We start from the raw sequence: 22,984 nt of genomic DNA, 5'->3' as shown, positions 1-22,984 counted from the left end.
AATGCACTTGTTCACCATTTTAATGTAATTTTGATATGTGTAAACTTCTGAATTTTTTCGTAATTATCGATTAAAAAATCAGGCCCCAACCTAAAGGTTTTGAAAAACTAAAAACACTTCTCCGTTGAGAGCGCGCATCAAAGGACAATGCTGCTGACGTCATTTGTGGGAGTTTGCTTTGTTATACCTCCATGCTGTTACAAAGCGGCTTTACACATTGGAGCTCCCAACTATGACGTTTTGAGTGTGATTACACAATCAAAATCTATTTATAATCATATGACTCGATTTCCTTATTCATTGAAAACATTTTAAATGGAATTCAGCAAAGTTCACGACTTGACATTTTCGTTCAAGCAGGTCTTTAAACACTTGGCCCAATTTCATAGAGCTGCTTAAGCGGGAAATGTTGCTTAACAATTTTCTTTGAGCAAATGTAGGAGCAGGACACAAGCCTTAAATTGTACATGTGTTCATTTTGGCCGGTAACCTTATTCTGGTAACCATAACTACTTGGTGCTGAGCTACTTTTTGTGCTTAAGCAGCTCTATGAAATTTTGCCTTAGTATTTCTAGCACCATTTCTTTTTTTCAAAACCTATACAGTACAAATTGCAAAAATAATGTTGTGCTAAGCATAACACATTTGATGTTTGCTTGAAGCAGATCTATGACATTGGACCCTGATGGCCCCAGAATAAGCTGATTCATTTTCATCCTTTCTGTTAGGGATATTCTTGTCAACACTTGGCAGAACATGATAATAAAAATTGATAAAGAGTAATATTATTTAATGATATAAAGTTTGGGACTATTTGTAAAGGTAAAAGAATGATCGTCACGGTAACAACTCCTCCTCCTCACTATTCTGAAGCCCCGCCCCCTCATTTAAATCTCCCTCCAGCGCTACTTTGTTCTGGTTGTTCCATAGCATCGAGTACATACTGTCTGGGTTGCTAAGCAGTACGTAATGGCTGCCTCGCTCGACGACGCGGCCATTGTCGATGACCAGAATCTCGTCTGCGTCTACGATGGTGGACAGGCGGTGTGCAATAAATATTGAAGTGCGCCCTCTGGTTACACTTTTCATCGAGTTTAGAATGTTCTGAAATTATCCACAAAAATTCAGAGGTTACTGACATTATTAAAGGTACATGTACTTTATATCATAATTTTGTGAAAGAGTAACTTGGATTCTACCCTACATAAGGAAATAAAAGAGTGGCGACGAGGTCTTAAACAACCATTTAATAATAATAATGTACATTTAAAGGCAGACATGCCAAACTCTGGGATCACAAAACTGTATTCTGAAACCCTCAAACCTGTATTTTTCACACAAAAAAACATGCATAAACGAGTTTACTTGTAAATACTATTTTATAACTCTGGTATATATGCTTACATTGATAAATTAATGGTTTCTCTTATTGAACTCCACATGCACAGCCAACCTCGCCAACATGGGTAGCGCGCGCCATATAGATTATACACTGGGAACGAAAACAGTTGCACAGCGAGATTGTACACCATTGAAAACAAGGTGGTACCGCAAGCACTGCTAGCATAGTCTTCACTCGCAGCCGTTTTTTTTTCTTCTTTTCGGGAATGGGATTTGCGATGGCCAAAACCGAATTCGTTTTACCAAAACCTGTACACACCTACTTCTAACGAAAACCCCTACAGAAAAATTGTACTAGTTGGCGTGTCTGTATAGTGCGCACATATTCATTATAAATACTAAAGGCGCCAATAAGAAAATCCTGACAATGAAAAGAAAAAAAAAAAGGAACTCAACCGCCGTTTAAAACCGACAGGGTCTGTATTGCATAAAGAAGGAAAAGACAATAACACATTGAACTTTGGGGGGGGGGGGGGTTGGATGGCTTACCTGCTCTGTGATGGAGTCCAGTGATGATGTAGCCTCATCATACAGAATGATGGGTGGATTCTTCAAGATGGTTCTTGCTATGGCAACACGCTGTTTCTCGCCACCTTTGAATAAAAGGGATAAATTTGAAAGAAAGAATTTCCATATTTCACTGGTAAAATTAATGGCAACAGTAACTTTTGGTCAGAAGCCTACAACAGCTTTTGATGGTATAAAGCATTTTACGAAACATTTCATTTCAAAGTACCGTGTTTATGAAAAAAGACATCAGTTTTCATGCCCCAAAATTTGACTTTGGCTGTACAACGTTTCTCAGATTGTGTGTTCTTGTTATGGATTATTCTTCCAGCCTGGACATATTCAATCTGGAGTTTTGGCGATATCTCAAAAACTCGACCACCTTTTGAAATGATATTTTCACAGGTTAATTTTATTGTATACAACTATAATCAACCACTTCCAAACCAAAGGTATACATATACTTCACTTTTTTAAACAATTCTTTTTAACCAATGATTAAAACCGTCAAGATTCTTTGGAAGAAAAGTTCAACTCCAATTTTTACCTGATAATTTGAGGCCCCTCTCGCCAACTTCTGTGTCATAACCTTTAGGCATCTTACGCACACTGCCATCAATGTCGGCCATCTTGGCTGCATTTAATACCTCCTCTGCAGTAGCATTGAAGTCCCCATAGTTGATATTGTAGAAGATGGTGTTGTGGAAGAGAACACAGTCCTTTGTAAACAAAATAATCAATCAAAATATTAATTTTCAACTTTAAAAGATTTGTTTTAAACCAACACCAATGTGTGATGAGGACTTGGCTCAATTTAATGGCTCTGTTTACAGCCGAACTCTGTGCTTACTATCACCATTCTCTACTTGCCACAAGTATTAAGTTTCTGGTACTGGGTGCTTTTTGTAGGACACAAAACACAATGTCCACAGATTTACATTAAACTCACACGATTTGAAGAAAATGATGGTAGAAGGCTTCCCTTAAAGCCATTATACACTTTCTGAACAGAAAAAATAAATAAAAGTTCACAGATTTACAAATGAACTTACAGGGTTTACAGAAGGTAATGGTAAAAGACTTCTCTTGAAATATTATTCCATGAAATGCTTTACTTTTTGAGAAAACATTAAAACAGTTATCAATTCTCGACAACGAGAATTACGGATTTATAGTAAACACATGTCATGACACTGCGAAACGTGCAGAAACAAGGGTGGGTTTTCTCATTATTTTCTCCCGACTCCGATGACCGATTGAGCCTAAATTTTCACAGGTTTGTTATTTTATATATAAGTTGTGATACACGAAGTGTGGGCTTGGAAAACACTGTTTTAAAAGTTTACCTGCTGGAGTGCTGTACTTTCTGAGAAACGAGTAAAACAATCTCTCAAAAACAATTTGTGTCTCAGGAGACAAACAATTATTTTAGCATGTATAACATATTTACGCAACTCTCCTGAAAACATCGCTCTGTGATTTTCACTTGAAAGCTTGACAACTAATGAAGCTGAAAATTCTACAGTGAAATACATTTTCACTCACAGAGAGTAGGGACTCATGTCATGGCCTAAAACTTTATCAACAAAATGTATCAAAACCCTTAATGAGAACCAAGTTTTATTAACTGGAACATCTGAAGGTGAATGGAGGTCAAACCAAGACTTGTTCCTTACCTGAGGAACGACACCGATTGACCTTCTTAAGCTGTCCAGGTCAACATCCCTGATATCAGTGCCATTTACCAAAATACGCCCAGAGTCGGGATCATAAAATCTGTACAGCATCCTCATGATTGTGGATTTCCTAAAATAAAAAATAAAATGCAAAGTCACTGGTGGGAAAAATGTATGCTTGAATGATAAATAGAGTTGTGATCCCTGGCTATATCTTAGTTGCCGCTGTAGCTTCGTCGGTTGCACCATGAACTTGGGTGTGATCACTAGCTACACGGCAGTTACAGGTTGTATGGCATCTATTCTATTCTGACTGGAACCCAAGAACACAGATATTGCAAAACAGGGAGACTGCCAACATAGGGCTCGATGGTAGAGCACTGGCACGTTAATCTGGATGTCATTGGTTTGAGTCCCACTCAAGCCAATTTTTCTTTGTTCAACCCTAAACCATTTTACATTATTTGATTTATGATCACTGGTTGTGTTGTAAACTTGGGTGTGATCCCTGGCTACACAGCAGTTAACGGTTGAATGGGTACTGACTGGCACCCCCGTCAAGATATTGACAAAATAGGGAGACAACATAGGGCTAGATAGCTCACGATAATCCGGATGTCACATGTTCACGTCCCGCTGGAGTAAATTTATCTATGTTCAACCACCCAAAACATTAACAGGTTGTTAAATAAAACTGCTTACATATATATTTGCAACAACACCAAGGGTGTATCTACTTTCCAGGTAGATTTTGTTCTCTAGAGAGCTGTCTTGCTTTATATTCTACTACCGCGGAGTAGATTTTCAGAATTCGGGAGACTTCTCAGTTCTGGGTAAAAGGATACAAAATCCGCCTGGACTACTACTTTAGCTTTAGTCGATCGTTATTAACTTCACTACCGCGGAGTGAGTTCTTAATTGGTCTCAAGTTTTTCGACTAGCTTAATCTAGTCATCAACAGGAAACCAAAACTGTTAAATTAGGAAGGTTTTTTATTTTGATGTTTGGTTTCTTACCCTGATCCGCTTCCCCCGACAATGGCGACCTTCTTCCCTGCTGGGACAGTGAAGGATAAGTTATTGAAGATGTCTTGACCTTCAAGATACCCAAAGCTGACATCCTCAAATGTAATACTGGCATTCTGGGGTGTTATATCCAGAGCTGGTGCATTCACTTTCCTCTGCAGGTATCAAACAGGGATCATTTCATTTAAAGGTAATAATAATAATAATTGTGGCTTCTTATACAGCACACATAACTAACATAAACCCAGTGATGCTCCTGGCGCTGTAACATACAGTATTTCCTTTAAGATGTGGGACTACATGTACATTTGAATTATGAGACCTAATTCTGATAGCACCATGGCTTGATGCTTGCTACCTTTACCATCTTTTAAAAAAAAAAAGACTGAAGGATATTAAGTACACATTTGGGGGGGGGGGAGGTGGTTATTTACCAAAGTATTAGCTTACAGCCGTGACACTTGTGTCCTTAAGAGGCTTTACGAGGTGTTGTGGGACAATCTGCCAGGAACACTGGGGCGAACCCCTTCTCTTTTCGATAAAAGCACTGGGTTCTTTTACATGCCTTACACAACACATGGGACCAACGGCTTAACGTCCCATCCGAAGGATGAAGCAATGGTTAAGTGTCTTGCTTAAGGACACAAGTGTCACGGCTGTAAGCTAATACTTTGGTAAATGACCACCTCCCCCCCCCCCCAATGTGTACTTTATATCATTTAGTCTGCTTTTTATAAAAGATGGTAATGGTAGCAAGCATCAAACCAAAATTATTTTGTCTGAGGTGCCCCTATAGACAATGTGGCCTATGTTTACATTCAAACCGCCCTCTGTTGACAAAACACTGATGGGATGGGATGGGACCCATAGCCTGCGTTATAGTTCTATGCCTGGTATAAACTTTTTTTAGGGTGGATATGAATTATGGTTTTTACCTTGACTTTGGATTCCACTTTGAGTAGACTGAACATGGTGCCCATATCAATCAGAGATTGTCTGATCTCTCGGTAGACAGAGCCCAAGAAGTTCAGAGGTAGAGACAGCTGGAACAGTAGACCGTTCACCATGACAAGATCTCCCACCGTTAATGTGCCTGCAAAAAATGTCATCAAAGTTGTATAAATACATCTTGATAAACTAAACTTGATAAATTTATCAAGTAATTAACCAACAGGGGGCAGTAACAAGGAAACTTCGAAATATATTTTGAGTTGCGCAAACAAATCTACAATCACGTCCAAAATGCTTGGGCCCAAGACAATAAACATCCCCTCCCCTCCCATTCAAGATTTGAACCTACAACTTCCAGATTAACATGTCAGCGCTCTACAAACTGCGCTATCTTCAATCACGGCCAAAATGCTTGGGCCCAGAACTATAAACATCCCCTCCCCTCCCATTCAAGATTTGAACCTACAACTTCCAGATTAACATGTTGGCGCTCTACAAACTGCACTATCTTCAATCAAGGCCAAAATGCTGGCCACAGAGATTTGGCCAGAACTGTAGCCCATTATAAATGCTGTTTCCCTATTTTTCAATATCTTTGTTCAGGGGTGCCAGTCAAATTCCTGAAGCTATAGATTTCAAGGAGCTTCTGGAAACAGTATCCACAGTGCTTAGTAGATCAAACAGCATGGTTTCTTTATTTCCGAGGAAAATAACAGCAACATTTTTTAGATAAAAGTCTGAAATTTATCATCCCTGCTCAAGACTCAAGTGTTTGGACTCTAACAGACCAGCCTCATATTGAGATTGTGTGCTGGTGCGACTCAGTACTGAACTCAAGCAAAGTCACCAGACACACAAGGCCTGAAGGCTACTTCAAGGTGTGGGCTACAAATCAACTGTTTTCAATGGGCCATTGCCACCTAGTCCTGGGGCTGAAACAGTGTTACCCCCTTAGGATGTAGGCTTGGGTGTCATTAATCAAAAGCCTGGCTGGTAGAGCAGAAAGCACTACCTCCCCAACTTTACGAAGCAATCATGGTCAAGTGTCTTGCTTTAGAAAACAAGTTTCACGGCCGGCGCTCAAACCCACACTCCGCTGATCAGATGCACCAGAGCTTGAATCCAGTGCTCCTCACCACTAGGCCATGACATGCCACAAGATACAAGTAATGCAAGTCTGGTTCCTCACCTGTCATGATTCCTTTGCTAGCCATGACCATGATAGCAGCAAGTGAAGCACTGAAGATAGCATTCTGGCCCCAGTTGAGCAGTGCCAGACTAGTGGTTGTTTTCAGCGAAGCTACCTCGTACTGTGCAAGAACCCGGTCATAGTTGTCAACCTCATATTTCTCATTATTGAAGTACTGAAATAATAATAGAACAAGTACTAGTAAATTTTACTTTGAGTACCAGTATGTATTGTCTGTGTTATGCATAAATTAGCACCAATGTAAGCTTGGACGCCAACAAGCATGGCTCTGAGTGCGAAGCGCATGTCGGCCAACTGATCTTAAACAGCTATTATGTCTTTATCAGCCGTTTAAAGGGATTGAACACACTTGGTAATTTCGCTGTAATTCAGGAGCATGTAAATCCACCCCTGAAGTATAATCTGCAATTGGAATACTCAGTAAAGCTTGTCAGATTCAAAAATTTTGGGGGACAAAAAAAAATACCTTTGTTCTATAATGTCAGTTCTTTGAAATGAGAAGTTTCTAAAAATGCTGTTTCCAAGTAAGTGTTTATTGCCATTATTATTTTCAGATTAATATTACCAAACGTATACAGAATCTTTAATACCAAGTAAACATGGAGAAAGTTCAAGTGTGCAAGTTTAGTCATTTGACCACTGATTAGCAATGACATACGCAATGAAGCATTCATATAAACGACTCGTTTGGAAGGCTAGTCAACCATTAGTAGTATTCAACACTCTATTGCCTTTCCGCTATTATACAAATATTGACTGCTTCGAGTGCTATGGTTAAAACTATGACTCCCTCGGTGATCGCGGAGCGCCCCGCCTCGGGAAAATAGAACGCTCCGGGGATCACCGAGGGAGTCATAGTTTTGAACCATTGCACGAGTAAAAGCAGTCACTATTTGTTTGATAACACCCCAAACATTTCTAAATACTGTACTATTATTATTAAGTTACAGACCTGAATGCTACAATCCACGGACGACGCGAATACAGATTGCAAACACTTTTACTTACTGTGCTGCATGTAGTGTCGTGCAATCCGAAATGGTTACAGACTATAATTTATCATCCTCGTACACGCAACGGACGTCTGGGTACTGCACGCCGTGTGCTAGTCTTCGGACTAGCGCATGGCAAACCGACGCACTATCACACGGCCGTCGTTTAGCAAAACTAAGACATGTCATGTGACGCGCTCTAAACCAATGAGCAGGCAGAATACTTGCAAGGGGCGTTATAAATAGTGTCATCACTGGCTCTCTTCTGTGCTTTCCACATGGTAAAAGCTATCAGGACCATGGAAGAGACCATGGTCATGAGGGTGGTTCCAAATGGTCGACCACTGTAGTCAACCGATTGTCGACCAGCCTGGGTTCAAGTAAAAATAACCAACCTTATGTTAACCATGGTGCAAACTCGAACTTGCTCAACGTTGTCTTGGATCGGTCAAGTTGGTCTTTGAAAAGCGTTTGTAACCGTTTGTTACAAAATGTATATGATTAGAAAGATATTTTAAAAGTAGAATATAATGATCCACACAAGTATGACTCGTAATTGCGTGGTTTTCCTTTTACCTCGTTGACTAACACGGTCGGCCATTTATGGGAGTCAAATTTTTGACTCCCATAAACAGCCGACTGTGTTAGTTCTTTAAGTAAAAGGCAAACCACGCAATTTCGAGTAAAATTTGTGTGGATCATTATATTCTACTTTTAAAATATCTTTCTAATCATGCATTTTATAACAAACGGTTACAAACGCTTTTTAAAGACCAGCTCAACTGATCCAAGGCAACGTGTTCCTTTAAATTTCAACAAATAGACTGCCTGGGGTATTTATGAGTTTAGAATTAGATCTTGACTTGTGTTTTGAGTCTTATTAACTGGGTACCAGTCACCTACCTTTACTGTTTCATAATTGATGAGTGAATCAATCGCCTGGTTACCAGCCTCATTATCTGCCTGGTTCATTTGAACTCTGAACTTTGTCCTCCATGCCGTGATGCTGAGTGTGAATGTTGCATAGGCCGCTATGCAGGCTAGTGTTATACCAGCAAAGGGTGCACCTAGACTAAAGTACTGCAATCAAAAAAGAAACACTAATGATCAACCATACAGGGCTGGATTTGTTATCACTTGACTGTAGGACAGAGGCAGGTTGTTTTACCGTCAAGCCAGTAAACTTATAAACAGACAAGTCCAGCATTAAAAACACACGGTTTAAAAACAAAAATGTAACAAATACATGTACTGTACACTTGTTAAAGAACACTTTATGTGGTTTAAATAAACGATTGTCTTACCATGATTCCAGTGACCAATCCGACCTCAAAAATAGTTGGAACAATGTTGAAGACCAAAGCCATCAGAACAAAGTTGATTCCCCTGACAAGAAGAATAAACCATGAAAATCAGAAGAATATAACAAATAAGTAAATAACACAAGGTAAGAAGTTTTCGCAGTATTACTACTTGCCCTTTTGTAATTGTTTTCTTCTTCACATTATTATTAATACTATTATTAATATTATTATTAATATTTATTCGGCCATTTCACAAAGTACAGAAACAATAATTTTAAACAAAATATTAGCTACAGGAAAAAAAATGTTTTACAAAACTACCTTAGGCCTACTGGCTGAATAGCAACTAAAGGGGGGGGGGGGACAACACAAAATTACACAATCAAGTCAGAACTAAAGATCCAGTCCAAGTAAAAGAATCAAAGACATGAAGTGGGAATCAAAGATGGAAAAAGGCAGGAAAAGAAAAGGAACCACTCTGACAACCAAGTTAAAAAAAAACCTGAATAGATTTCACAGGGACTAGGGTTAACCCCTATCTGCCTTAACTATGGAATTTCCATACAACACACAAATGCTGTAGGTGCTGAACTACTGGAACAAAACCTGTAAATGAACAAGAAGTTAGTGTCTTTCTTCGTACTCTTCATACTTGTGATATGAGATCGGGAAAAGACAAAATATGTATCACATTCAAGAAAATGAGTTGCTCTTTCTGATGGTACACAGTTTGTTATGTATGCTTACTTGCAAAGCAGTAATTACTGAATGATTGTTGTAATGCAGCAGTAAGCACTACATAGGGCTATATTTGCACTATGAGACCTGCTTCTTTTACATAGCACCATGTAATGTTTAACATGGTGCTGTGGAGCAATATGCTGCCAAGGAACAGTGGGGCGAACCCTTCTCTCTAAGATGCACCTGGGTTAAATTACATGCGTTACACAACACACGTGACCAATGGCTTTACATCCTATCCGTAGGACGAAGCAATGGTTACAGGCAGTGAACACTATTGGTAATTACTCAAAATAATTATTGCCATAAAACCTTACTTGGTAACGAGTAATGGGGAGAGGTTGATAGTATAAAACATTGTGAGAAACGGCTCCCTCTGAAGTAACGTAGTTTTCGAGAAAGAAGTAATTTTCCACGAATTTGATTGGACCTCAGAATAAGAACTTGAGGTCTCGAAATCAACTTCGAAGACCAATTGAGCTCAAATTTTCACAGATTTGTTATTTTATGCATATGTTGAGATACACCAAGTGAGAAGACTGGTCTTCGACACTTACCAATAGTGTCCAGTGTCTTTAAGTGTCTAGCTTTTAAAGGACACAGGTGTCAGGACTGGGACTCGAACCCAAACTCTGCTGATTAGAAACACCAGAGCTTGAGTCCGGTGCTTTTAACCGCTAGGCCAAGACACGCCACATGTCAGCTTCTGTGAATGGCTATGATGCTATGTGGAGCACTTTAACAATGCCTGTATGTGTACCTGCTTCCCCTGTCAATTGCCTTAGACAGAGCTCCCGTCTGGCGTGCAAGGTGGAAATTCATGTCCAGTGAGTGAAGATGGTTGAAGACGTTCTTAGCAACACGTCTGATGGAGTTCTGGGCTACCTTAGCAAAGATGGCATTTCTCATCTCGTTGAAGAGAGACGAACCAGCCCTTGCTGCTCCGTCTATTTGATGGAAGAATCAAAGAGAAAGAAAGATAAGGTTTATTTGAAAATGTCAGTTGGTGAAATCCACTGTTCAATAAGCATTTGAGAGTTACATTCTGAGTAATTTCAAGTGGAATCACTTGATAGGACAAGTGAACACTCGTTGTTTGAATTTTACTTAGGACCAAAACAGTTTGAGAACAAGGACTTCACTGCAGGACAAATAACCAGGGTCCAATATCATAGAGCTGCTTAAGCAGAAATTTTTGCTTAGCAATAATAAGCTGGATACTAATCACAAATTGTGCATGTGGCATCGTAGTTTGGCTCGGTACCTTTGTTCCGTTAAAGCATAATACTTATATATATGCTTAACTACTTTTTGTGAATAAGTAGATGCTCTGTGAAATTGTGTCCAGGTGGGGGTCAGCAGGTTCTGGCTGACAGTGTAAACCAACTGAGCCAAGGTCAAATGATTACCTCAAACTTCCAAAAAGGAAAAACCCCTTAAAATGACAATTATATAACTCGGTTACACTTGTATTGATTTTCATTAAGTTTTGAGGCAGATTTCGGGGCTATCCCAATTTCAGTTATTATGATTGCCTTTGAGTGTATTTGGAACACAAACAAAAAGCAGTGAGAACTTACAGCCAATGAGCAGAGCAGTGATGACTGTGGCAGCCTGTCCTCCTGTTGCCATGGCATCAGCAGCTGTTTGATGCTCATTCAAATGGTCCACAGCATATTTAAACAAAAATGGCACATAAACATTGGTTATCTGCAAAAAACAACAGGTCAAGACAAGGTTAAACTGACACATACAGTGAAAGAAAGCCAACATTATCGTCTATTTTTTTAACGTGATTTCACAAGCCCAAACAGTGGTTTTACTTCACAGAGGCAATGAAGGCGAGTTGCCTCCGTTGCCCCTGGTCAGTGCCCTTGAAATGCTCCAGTAGAAATTTACAATTTCCTCATAGGGTGCCCTTTACCAAAGAGTAAATGCCTTAGTGCCCTTGTCCTTTCAAAAATGAAGCATACAGGCCTGAAATTATGTGCGGAGGCTCAGATCAGAAAGGACTTACAAAAAAGACCTACAAATGTAGAGAGACCCAGTCAGCTCAGAGCAGAGAGGACTTAGAAGACATATAAAGTAAATGGGAAAATCCAGTTAACTTTCAAGCTTGGGTTTTGGTTAAAAAATTGAACATTGATCTTTGATAACTTACCTTTGCCCCAATCAGTAGACTGAGAGCAGTCAGTACTCTTATCTTGATCCCCCTCTCATCCTTGGGCCATATATACGTCAGCATTTCTCGGATAATCTCCCATCCTGTTACCTGATCTGGGACACCAGTTTTAGCTGGTACCCCGGTGCCGAGGGCGTGGAGTTTGTCTTTGCGTACTGCGACCGAAGTAGCAGCAGGGCTTATAAGCTGCTGGGGGAAAGAAGAACAAAAAATAAAAAATAGAACCATTTACTTAAAGTACGAGTAATTTGCAGTATTTGCACAAAACGGTACTTGAGTGGTGCTTGAGTGTAAGTGTCGAGTCAAGTCTGACACTGCAACTTTGTTATCCAATGGACTGGTCCCAGTAGCCAGAATGGTTCTTAGAACAATCGTAAGGGGCATCGAGTCAAGGGCAACCAAGACTGGCACGACTGAGACAAGTCGAGATACTTGGGGTGAGCAACAGGGCATTGGTTTTATCTTTTGCAATTCAGAATGCCTGATCTAACCCTAACAGTAAAGGCCGAGTCACACTGCAGCGACCGACGCAAAGAGAACGCAGTGTATTGGTTGAATCATTCCATGCAGAATACGCACACGCTCATTCAACCAATAGAATGCGTTCTCCTTGCGTCATTATCGTTATCGTTATCGCTGCAGTGGGACCTGGCCTTAGTACTCCTCTGTATTAACGATAGCGAATAAAAAAAAATGACTTCCAAATACTACATTTTGAGTCACAACTGTAACTTTCACCTGATGGATTGAAGGTATCATGGTGTGTTGCAACTATTAAATGCCAATCAAGGACTCAATGCTGATTTTCATGGGAAAAAGAATCAAGAATCAAGACTCATTCCTGAATTCATTGACCAGGGCTACAAAATCACTGAAGGCCTAAAACCACTAATATCACATGCAGTCCAATGTGTTATTTGTGCCCTGCAAATGCATTATGTATCTGGGTGGGATTATTGGCCTTGCCAATACACTGTCTTAACTTTGAGACAGTATAAGCGGCAGCACAAATTGCTTAATAGTAAATGTTGCTAGTATTACTCTTTCTGTTCTCACCTGTTTTTGTTGGATTGCACTTTGTTTGCTTTTCCAACATACGCTGGTACTGGTCGATTTTATCCTACTTAGTAAAAACGGCTTTCTGTTCTGGTTATCATGAAAAAGAAACAAAACCATATAAATTTGTAGTTAAATAACACTTTAAAAGATTTGGACACATTCAGGGGAAAAATACTTTCAATCTGCAGATTAGTGAAATTGTAATGTAATAAACAGACTGCTGTTGTGTATGAAAGAGACTACGTGTAAACAGTAATTTAACTATAAAGTCTACACAGCAACTATCAAGCACAAACTAACAAAGGGCGATACAAATTTAATCAAAAAAAGTACATGTCATGTACAAAATCGTAAGCCCAAATGACATTAGTGCATAGTGATAACTGAACTGAGTGATTATGATCAGAATTGTGCACTTAACAAAAAGAAAATCTGCTAACATTAACAAACTATTTTGTATCAATTTGGGTCCCATACAACGATGTATAAACATGTTAGAATGGCGACAGTGATGAGACCGATGTTAAAAGCGGAGCCATTAACAGCTGAACAAGGTGGGCTATGTACATGTAAGCACTGTATACTCAGTACTTTCCCTGAGTTCTGTGAAAAAAATAATCACAGGCATATTACTCGGGTGGGATTTGAACCCACGACCCCTTGCATTTCTATTTCTACTCTAGAGTATACCATGCTAAACACACATTGGTGTATGGGTAAAAAAACAAAATTAATATCCTTTATCCCCGATGCAAATTTAACATCATCTGTTATAAAACTATTTTGTGTTGTTTCTATCGGAAAAGATTTTTGTATCCTGCCACCACCTTTTCATTCATTTTTAACAAACAAAATGAAAAATAATAATACATCTCATTTCATTTGATTGAGTAAATTAGACACTATTTTAGTTAGTAACGGATATAGTGGTGAAGGAAGGATACAGACAATTTCCTCGGGACAAAATTCTGTATCCTGACACCACTTTTGCTTTTGTATTGCCCCGTGTGTAATAAAATCAAGTACTTTTTTGCTCAATCTTTCAATGATTCCTTTTTCTTTGTTTGGTTTGGTAAAAATAAACTAAAATTGAGTGAAAAAAAGTCAAGTGGTGGCAGGGTAGGGACAGTTTTTCGATTTTCTTCATCCAGGATTATGAATTTTAATAAATTGTGAAGTTTCTATAAAAAGACACACACCCACACAAAACCTTTTTCAACTGCGCAAAGTAAAGTAATTTTTTTTCCAGGAAAGAGCACGAACACTGTTTTGAGCAATGCGCAGTGCGCAGTCATTTTGTGAAATGCGCAGAACTGTACACAAATCAACATGTCAATAGACCCATCCCATACGCCGGACAGTTTGCGTTGTTAATGGCCTCATATCACAATATTTATACCTGATATTTCACTGAATGGTTGATATTTCTTCTGCACATACAATTAGTAAGACTGTCTGGTATTCTAGGAGCTCTTATGTGTCGTATATATGATGTTTTTAGTAACGATGTTTTCAGTCGCGAGACTGACATGAGCGCTGCCATCTTGAATGCTGCATGCTGGGAAAAATGGCGGAGTGATTTTTGATTTGCAAACATTAAGATTTTCTTTTAAATTAGAGTTCTAGTTTATCCTTGTTAATCATACTGTTATTTATTACTATCACGACTTTCATTCTGAGTAAAATAACGTTTTTTGTGAGCAATTAGGTCTTGTTAATTCGGGTTTATATTTTGACGTAGGGATGCTCATTTTGAGGTGTTGCAGGGCACATGGCCTCCAACGCATTTGAATAGGGAGAGTTCTTAGCACGTTATTTAATGGGTGAAGTTGAGAAAAAGAAAGAGTTTGGAACAAATAGCATAGAAATGGATGACTTTGGTCCTCAGTTACGATTACTAAAGGCTAACGACCAAATAAGGGAACTACAGACAACTATTAGAAATAAGTAAGTTAATAAAAGTTGACCTAACTAAAATTTATGTAAAAACTAAAATTAATTTATAATATAAAGTAAAGAAAGTAGGGCCTGTTGATTGTGTTGTATTTTAAGAATTTTAAATGCTAAGTTTTTATATTAATTTTAATTATCAAAAATGTTACAAACCATGTACCTGTATTTCTATTATTGATATTGTAGACTGCAAAAGGCCTATTCGTTCAGTCAGTCAGTAGGGGCATCGAACGCACCCAGACAGTACTGGAATTATGCAGATGATGAGGTTTAAACAATAGTGGAACAAACCTCCTCAACTCAAACGAGACTCATGTTCTTTGACATGTTTGAGGACTCCTCTCTAGAGTAGAACTGGTAGTAGTGGTAGAACATAATAATAACAATAATAATAATAATAATAATAATAATAATAATAATTAGTCCCCGTGGTGGTTGGAGCACTTGGCACCATTCCCAAAGCACTGGGGAAACATCTAGATGAAATAGGGACAAATGTGAGGGTAGATCTATTTACAGAAGGCAGCGCTTTTGGGAACAGCGAGGATCCTGAGAAAGACCCTTGAGATCTAAGGCTGCGGGACGTAGCCCGGCTCGAGGAGTTACCGGCACAAAGGAAAATGAGATCTTTCTTTTGCATGCTGTGATAAAATGAAATAATAATAATAATAATAATAAGACTTGTAATGCGCACGTATCCACCCTGCTGGGTGTTCAAGGCGCAGTAAAACCAACAACAAACAAAACAAAACAAAACAAAAACAATGATTGGAGGATGTATCATTGATGGAGGAAGGAAAATACATCCTCCAATTATGCCATGGCCTATAAACTAGTTGCAATAACGTAACCTCCCTCCTGCCGACGGCAACTACTATAAAATAACCTGCTGTTATAATTTTAAACTTGATAGATTGGGGTCTTTTCCTATTATTTGAATCATTGACATTTATTAAACAATGTACTAGTCTAACTTTAAATGTCTCAGTCACTCAGCCAGTTGAGTAAAATAAATGGGTCCCTATAATGATTGTTTACTAATGTAACGTTTAATGTATCTTTAAAATTCTTTATTTCCTGTTCATCAATAGACCGATCCAGAAGGCTCCGCCCACGACGCACGTGTGAGCAAGAACACCTGGGGCTCTCCAATGCCTTTCTGCACAACTCTGACGCGTGCGCCAAGATACGCGCGCCAAGATACGCGCACGCATGTCGGACCTTATTTGTTGGACCTTCGTTGCCTTGTGATTGGTCAATACGCAATGGGGCGGAGCTTAGTGGATCGGTCTATTGGCTAGCAAGTTAAAGCAGCAGTCTTTTGTGGAGGTTTTGTTCATCACCACTCTAGTACTAAAATAGTAAAGAATTTGTTAAATTACTGTTGTTGAAGAAAAGATATTTATATGATGAAATGATTGCTTTATTGAATTAATTATTTGGCCCTTATTAATGTTTTTATTTTATAACATATTTTCAGGGCAACTTCCAGAGGCGATTTTGTATTCTACGCTGACAGATTAGTAAGTGATATTCTATATTCCCAGAGTCCCAATCGGTTCTATCATTTAAAAGACTTCACTTAAAATTGTCCCCTTGTAAAAAAATTTGATTTCATTTATGTGGTTGATTGTAGGTAATGATACTTGTACTGTTGTAGTCGTTTTTTACAATGCTGTGTGGAAGTTTTCTTGTCTAATAAAATCACTTTAGGCAGGGGGCTAACATTTTTTAACAATGTATTGCTAAGCACCAGTAGAACATTGTGAAAAACCAGAATTTGGCTCGAGAAAATCAAACACCTATCGTTTGAAGTTTTACATTCAAACATTGCTCTGATGTGACAATTGAGAGATCCATTAGGCTCCCCAACGGCGCATGTGTGAGCAAAAACATGTGAGCCTTTCCAATGCCACTCAGCTGCGCGCACCAAGCATACGCGAATGCATGTCGGAGTTTATTTTGTCTGCCTTTTGGTGGCGCAATGGGTTGTGGTTGGTCAATATGCAATGGGGAAGAGTTTAATGGATTGGTCTTTTCTCCTCTGGCATCAAAGTGTTCATTCTCTGTTGGTTTTCTTGTTGTCTTTTTTTTTGTACTTCTCAGATCCGGCTCGTTGTTGAAGAAGGTCTGAACCAACTTCCCTACAAGGAGACAGTGGTAACGACACCGACTGGATGCCAGTACAATGGGGTGCAGTTTGAGCATGGTAACTGTGGTGTCAGTATAATGAGAAGTGGTAGGTCATTTCTGCCTCAAGCCTGGTTCATACACACTGTGAATGCGAAGCGAATGTTGCCATCACATGGCTGTTGTTTTTTTGCAGCGAATGTTTCACAGGAGTTGAGCACAAATCAACTGATGTGAACAATTGGTTGCGAATTTTGTGATGCCAAAATTTGTATTGTACTCGCAGGAAGTTTGATCGAAGCTTTAGTCCCCTAGCTCCCCCAACCACTCTCCTACTAGCCCTCTTTCCTACCCCTCGTTCAAAAACTTGAACTTTTGAATGAATTTAAAATCAATTTCAGTATGATTTCAAACGTCCAGCCCGTTTTTGTAAAACATATCTTGTTTGAATATTTTTAGAGTTTAATTAGTTTTTTGTTTTAAAAAAACACACAAAACCAATAAGACAGACAAAAATCCATCATTTATGAAACCTGCCAACAAAATGTCTACTGTTGAGTTGCAGAAATCCTGCCCTATAAAACTACATGCGGTTTAAAAAAAATAGTGGCATGCTTTGACATGCAGTTTAAGTCAAAAGTTTTAGTTTTAAAAAGGTAGCATAATATGAAATACAAAGTACAAGGTCAAATAAATAATGCAGTTGATTTATATATTTCTTCAGGTCCCCCTCCCATCCCTCTTTGGGGCCCATTTTCATGGCACTGTTTGCTTCAAGATTCTGGGGTAAGCTAAGAACTAGTAAGCAGTGCCAGGAAAATGAAGCCCAGATCCCAGATCCTTTTATATAAGCTAACTATTCCTTCCCACCTTTGGTAGTTACTCCAAATAGTTGTTAGGATGAAAACTTACTTGGTCACAAGCAATGGCGAGATGTTGAGAGTAAAACACATTGTGAGAAACAGCTCCCTCTGAAGTAACATAGTTTTTTGAGAAAGAGGTGCTAAGTTCTCACTCAAATAATTAAAAGACTTCAGGCCTGAAACCTTTTATTAGGCATCTTTAAAGCAAACACATTTTGTGCAACAAGGGTGTTTTTTCTTTCCTTATTCTCTTGCAACTTTGATGACCAATTGAGTCCAAATTTGCACAGGTTTGTTATTTTATGCATATGTTGGATACACCAAGTGAAAATACTGGACTTTGACATTTACCAAAGGTGTCCAGGGGTGGATTTCACAAAGGTAGTCCTAACTTAGGACTAGTCCTAGGCAATGCTAAGAGATAGGACCAGTCCTAATAGGACTGGTCCTATCTTAGGACTGGTCCTATCTCTTAGCATTGCCTAGGACTAGTCCTAAGTTAGGACTACCTTTGTGAAATCCACCCCTGAGCCTTTAAATTAAAACTTGGGTGCAGAGTTTTTGGTTTTAAGTTTGATGAATTAAACCAACTACCTCCTTCTTTTTCTCTGGCATCTATGATGTGTAAAGGTGAGGCTATGGAGCACGGTCTGCGAGACTGTTGTCGTTCAATCCGCATCGGGAAAATCTTAATCCAGAGCGATGACGACACCAGTGAAGCCAAGGTGTTCTACGCTAAGTTTCCTCCAGACATACACAAGAGGAGAGTCCTTCTTATGTATCCTATTCTAAGTAAGTCTTCAGTCAGAAGTTATTCTTAAAGGTTCAATGGGGGACTTTAACGATGCTAGTTGGAAGCAGACTAACCAGGTAAAATCTATTGCTTTCGGTAACATGCGCATGCTCAGATGTACGTAACAATGGACATTTACCTGGTAAGTCTGCTGTCACCTAGCGTCCCAAAGTCTCCCATTGACGATGAATGTGCTCAGGAAAAGAAGAAAACAATATTGTGATTGCAATTTTTATAAATATTTGTTGTTTCCTTCGGAACCTCGAGACATTATTAACTGTTCTACTGGCGTACCTTTTTTTTAGTAACTTATAGTGTCTGTTTTTTTTGTCTTGCTTTTTTTTTTTAAGGGGGGGGGGTATTGCAAAAGTTATCAATGAATGGAAAGTTGAATGTGCATATAAAGAAACGAAAAAAAAAAAACACTGTCTTGTCATGGAACTGATTACAAATTTAACAATGACATAATTACTTGTTTATCATTTTTTGTTTTTCTAACTATTTGTTTGAATAAATAATAAGCCAATTCTGTCACACTTGTTTTAGGTATGAAAGCTTGAAAGTAAATGGTTTCTTTTCAAGAGTGTTCAGTTCTGAAAAGAACAATGTGATTAGCTTCAAACCAGACTTCAATAATCATTGTAAATGTGTTTTTTTCTTATTTTAACCATGGAGGAAGGAAGAGAAGGAGCTCAAACGAAGGGACTTCAAAAGTCGAACCCGTTGTACCGCATCGTTTAACGACACCTCATAATCACCCACATACCTTATACAGACAATGGGCCACCTCGCGTATGTGAGTTTGCGCGTGTGCACTGTGCTCCGTACGTCGTATGGATATAACACAGAAAAACACAATTGAATACCAACCACCCTCGTGTGCTAATACCCAAATTTTGAACCACCGCTATTGACCGGAAAGTCACAATAAAATGTAAAAAATATATGCCATGATGTTTCAGTGAAACACCACAAACAGTATATGAACACGTGTATATTCACAATTCTTGTCTCCAATGAATCAACTTTACACGAAGGCAACGGTGCAGAGCGGCGGTACCACACCTTCTGTACAAAGAGATCCAATCCTGCTCGTTAATCGGCCGTCCAGCTGGAGGTCTCCTATCTTTTTCCACTGGTCAGACGGGGGCATTGTCAGGGTTTTCTTTTGTTACTCTGCGGTTTTGCGGGTCGTTCGAGCTCCTTCTCTTTCTTCCTCCATGTTTTAACTTGATATAATATAAATAGAGTTTGTTATTGTTAGGGAATCTTATTTTTAGTACAATTTAGAAGTAGGTAGGGGAAATTTAGGGCTTTCAACAAGCCGCTTGTGCTTTTTGCTTTTAGATTCAGGAAACACAGTGATTCAAGCAGTAAGAGTTTTAGAAGAACACGGTGTCAAGGATAATATGATTGTACTCCTCACTATCTTCTGCACGCCAAATGGTAAGTTTCTTATCGTTCAAGTACGACTCAAGACAAACTCATTCATGTTTTCTTGGTATTTCTTGCACTGTTTGTCAACATTTGTTTGGAAATCGAAATACAACCTACTGATCGTGAAGTCAACAAGGCACAAACTGGCTCCTAATACAATTTGCCTTTAGCTAACAGAATTGAGTATAAATCAAAACAGTTAACAGACAAGAGTGAACAGACAATATATTGGGTGCGTTCGTTTAGCTTCCCTGGGTCGACCCCGGTGTGTGGCAGTTTTTTTTTCTAGGACGAACGTGGGTAATTATCTGCACACGTTCATCCTGGAAAAAGAAAACGCCACACACCGGGGTCGACCCAGGGAAGCTAAACGAACGCACCCACCGACTCAAACATATACATGTGCATGATTGCAACTTAGCTCTGATGAGAAACAAACATCACAGCACATACATTTTATGACACTATTAAAAGTATTAAAGGCACTGGACAATGTTGGTAATTGCAACATAATTGTTAGCATAAAAACTGACTTGATAACGAGCAATGGAGAGCTGTTGATAGTATATAACATTGTGAGAAATGGCTCCGAGTGGGGCACCAGTCACAACAATGTAAATGTAATGTGATTTTTGCTGGTAACCTGTTTCTGTTAAGCAATACATTTACTTACTATGCTTAGCAAGTTTTTTGTGCTTACAGGCTTTATACAATTTGGGCTAAGGTGAATTTGGTTTGGCCAAACAGGTTAGGTTACCAATGCTGATGCTTTTTTCTTTCCCGTTGGTTTTTCGGTTTCAGGTATCCGTTCTGTGATCAACAAATATTCAGCGATAACCATTCTTACATCTGAGGTTCAACCGGTCACCCCAAACCACTTTGGCAAGAAATATTTCGGAACAGATTGAAGCAATAAAGTTAAATAAATACTGGTATTATTTTACAAGGAGTTTAAGCCATTTCTTTTTAGGGTATCGGTGAAGCTTACTGATATGAATGGCAATAACTTTTTAAGAAACTCTGCTACATTCCGGTAGAGTATGGAGTCCCGCTGTTTCAACATCCAATACCATCTGGAGAATTTGACTCCAAAAATGGCGCATCTATGATTTATTTAATATCACGTGAATAGTGTCAACAGATGTACGATTGTACACACATATGCAATTTTGTTACAACTCTGTGGTCATGTTCTGGTGAACAGGACAAAAAATGGTTAACAATTTGCAATGGATGTTGTGCACTTTTATGTCAGGCTTATTTTTATTGCAGCATCCAGCGACTTAACTGCAGGGTCTTCAAATGCTATTTTCCTGTACTTGTATTATAGACAGAGATACCTGTATTTTTAGGGATTGGCTTTTATTTCACATATACTGTAGTTAGAAACTAATGCATAGTTACAAAATATTATTACCAATCATGTAGTTTGTGTTTTTCTTTATAATCGTACTAAGCCAGCCAGGCTTCTTGTAGTCGTTGCGCTGCCCCAAATACACATAGGCTTCTTGACTACATTTGTGAATGCATATCAATTTAAAATCCTCTTTGCTTGTGATTGATTGATCACTAATAGACGATGTGACCTGTGACACCACATGTTTATAAAAGAGCCACAAAGCCTAGACTTCCTGCACAGTCAAAATGGAAGAAAACGTAACATTTTATGGAGATTGCACTGTCCACTTCTCATCAGCTTTTGATATGATCACGTCTCAAAAGTTGTCCAGCTTTTGATTTCATAACTCTTGGATTTATGTGGAAATTATGACCAGTGCAGTATCTTGCCTGCCAGAAAACCAAAGAATGCACATGTAAAAGGTCACACTTATTGTAAACAAAGGTCACATGGACGGTCTATACCAGGCAAGAGTGAGTCATTGCTTACAAAATGATCTGAAAATAGGATCCAAAATTCTGGTTAGGTTAAAAAGATGGCATTTCCACCTGGAGTTGTACATTTCAAGAAGCTTTTAGCAGGCATGACATTTGGCCCTTGGAAAAAGAGAAGGCAAACTCTGTCAAGTATAAGAGCCTTACCTACTTTAACATGTGGGTCGTATACCCTTTTTGCTAATTTTTCCTCACAGTGCAAATAAATTCGGAAATAAGATTCCAGGAGAAATAATATCATGCCTGTTTTAAGATCAGTATCCTTAGCAATAGAGCAGTACATAGAAAACAATAGTATTTTAACATCTGAAAAGGCTGTTTTTTACCCGTCAGATATATAAACAAAAGTCTGAAATTACTCGTGTTATGAAGATTTTCTCGCCAGTTTTTTTATTTTCAAGTAGTGTCGACACAATTGTGTTGTGTGCTGAAAACAATCCATGATAATGAAATATTATTTTCGATTTGATTGCCAATAAATTAGTTTCTTGAAAATAAAAGAGGCTCCAACTCGAGACTGGGTTTTTGCTTTGTCAAGTTAAAGGAGATCAGATATTCTTGCCAAGTAGTCTTAAAGGGTCTGGGTACTTTTTGCAGGACACAATACACAATGTCCACAGATTTATATTAAACTAACACAGTTTGAAGATAGTGATGATATAAAGCTTCCCTTAAAATGTTATTTGCAGAGGTGCTGTAGTTTTCGAGAAATGAGTAAAAGAAGTAACAACAGTTATTTTAGCACGTAAAACGTATATTTTGTGACATTGCTTTACTCATTTCTCAAAAACTACAGCACCTCAGCAAGTAATATTTTAAGGCTTTCTACTATCATTTAATACCTTCCAACGGTGCAAGTTCAATATG

General features: G+C 38.7%; 2 protein-coding genes across 3 annotated transcripts; one reads left to right on the top strand and one right to left on the bottom strand.

The window, feature by feature from the left end:
* Positions 1–525: 525 nt before the first annotated feature.
* LOC117296714 (ATP-binding cassette sub-family B member 7, mitochondrial-like) lies at positions 526–14,614 on the bottom strand. 2 transcript variants are annotated; one of them, XM_033779757.1, is made up of 14 exons: positions 14,448–14,614; positions 13,046–13,135; positions 11,969–12,178; positions 11,388–11,517; positions 10,568–10,754; positions 9,067–9,148; positions 8,666–8,842; positions 6,750–6,924; positions 5,545–5,702; positions 4,601–4,764; positions 3,585–3,714; positions 2,456–2,627; positions 1,891–1,994; positions 526–1,104 (listed from the first exon to the last, which is right to left on the bottom strand). In XM_033779757.1, the coding sequence occupies exons 1-14, from the start codon at positions 14,589–14,591 to the stop codon at positions 838–840; spliced, it is 2,190 nt and encodes a 729-aa protein (XP_033635648.1). In that variant the 5' UTR covers positions 14,592–14,614; the 3' UTR covers positions 526–837. The 2 variants fall into 2 exon arrangements, with proteins under 2 accessions (XP_033635648.1, XP_033635649.1); XM_033779758.1 differs by having other exon boundaries at positions 11,969–12,175.
* A 25-nt stretch (positions 14,615–14,639) lies between these two features.
* Positions 14,640–22,760, top strand: LOC117296716 (uracil phosphoribosyltransferase homolog). The gene is made up of 6 exons (XM_033779759.1): positions 14,640–14,995; positions 16,482–16,524; positions 17,108–17,240; positions 18,625–18,786; positions 20,135–20,233; positions 21,026–22,760. The coding sequence occupies exons 1-6, from the start codon at positions 14,868–14,870 to the stop codon at positions 21,130–21,132; spliced, it is 672 nt and encodes a 223-aa protein (XP_033635650.1). The 5' UTR covers positions 14,640–14,867; the 3' UTR covers positions 21,133–22,760.
* The last annotated feature ends 224 nt before the right edge of the window (positions 22,761–22,984 follow it).

The sequence above is a fragment of the Asterias rubens genome, chromosome 11 (assembly GCF_902459465.1).
Source record: "Asterias rubens chromosome 11, eAstRub1.3, whole genome shotgun sequence".
NCBI classification, from domain to species: domain Eukaryota; kingdom Metazoa; phylum Echinodermata; class Asteroidea; order Forcipulatida; family Asteriidae; genus Asterias; species Asterias rubens.
The sequence above is the reverse complement of the archived record's forward strand: the minus strand, read 5'-3'. Positions and strand labels throughout refer to the sequence as shown.

Bases quoted from the DNA above. Each gene is read 5' to 3' on its own strand.
- LOC117296716 (XM_033779759.1), top strand. From the start codon at position 14,868: ATGGGTGAAGTTGAGAAAAAGAAAGAGTTTGGAACAAATAGCATAGAA. The intron at 16,525-17,107 runs GTAAGTGATATT...TGTACTTCTCAG, and splicing joins TATTCTACGCTGACAGATTA to ATCCGGCTCGTTGTTGAAGA. The intron at 18,787-20,134 runs GTAAGTCTTCAG...TTTTGCTTTTAG, and splicing joins TCTTATGTATCCTATTCTAA to ATTCAGGAAACACAGTGATT.
- LOC117296714 (XM_033779757.1), bottom strand. From the start codon at position 14,591: ATGGCAGCGCTCATGTCAGTCTCGCGACTGAAAACATCGTTACTAAAA. The intron at 4,765-5,544 runs GTAAAAACCATA...TGATACCTGCAG, and splicing joins AAGTGGAATCCAAAGTCAAG to AGGAAAGTGAATGCACCAGC. The intron at 1,105-1,890 runs GTAAGCCATCCA...GGATAATTTCAG, and splicing joins TGGACTCCATCACAGAGCAG to AACATTCTAAACTCGATGAA.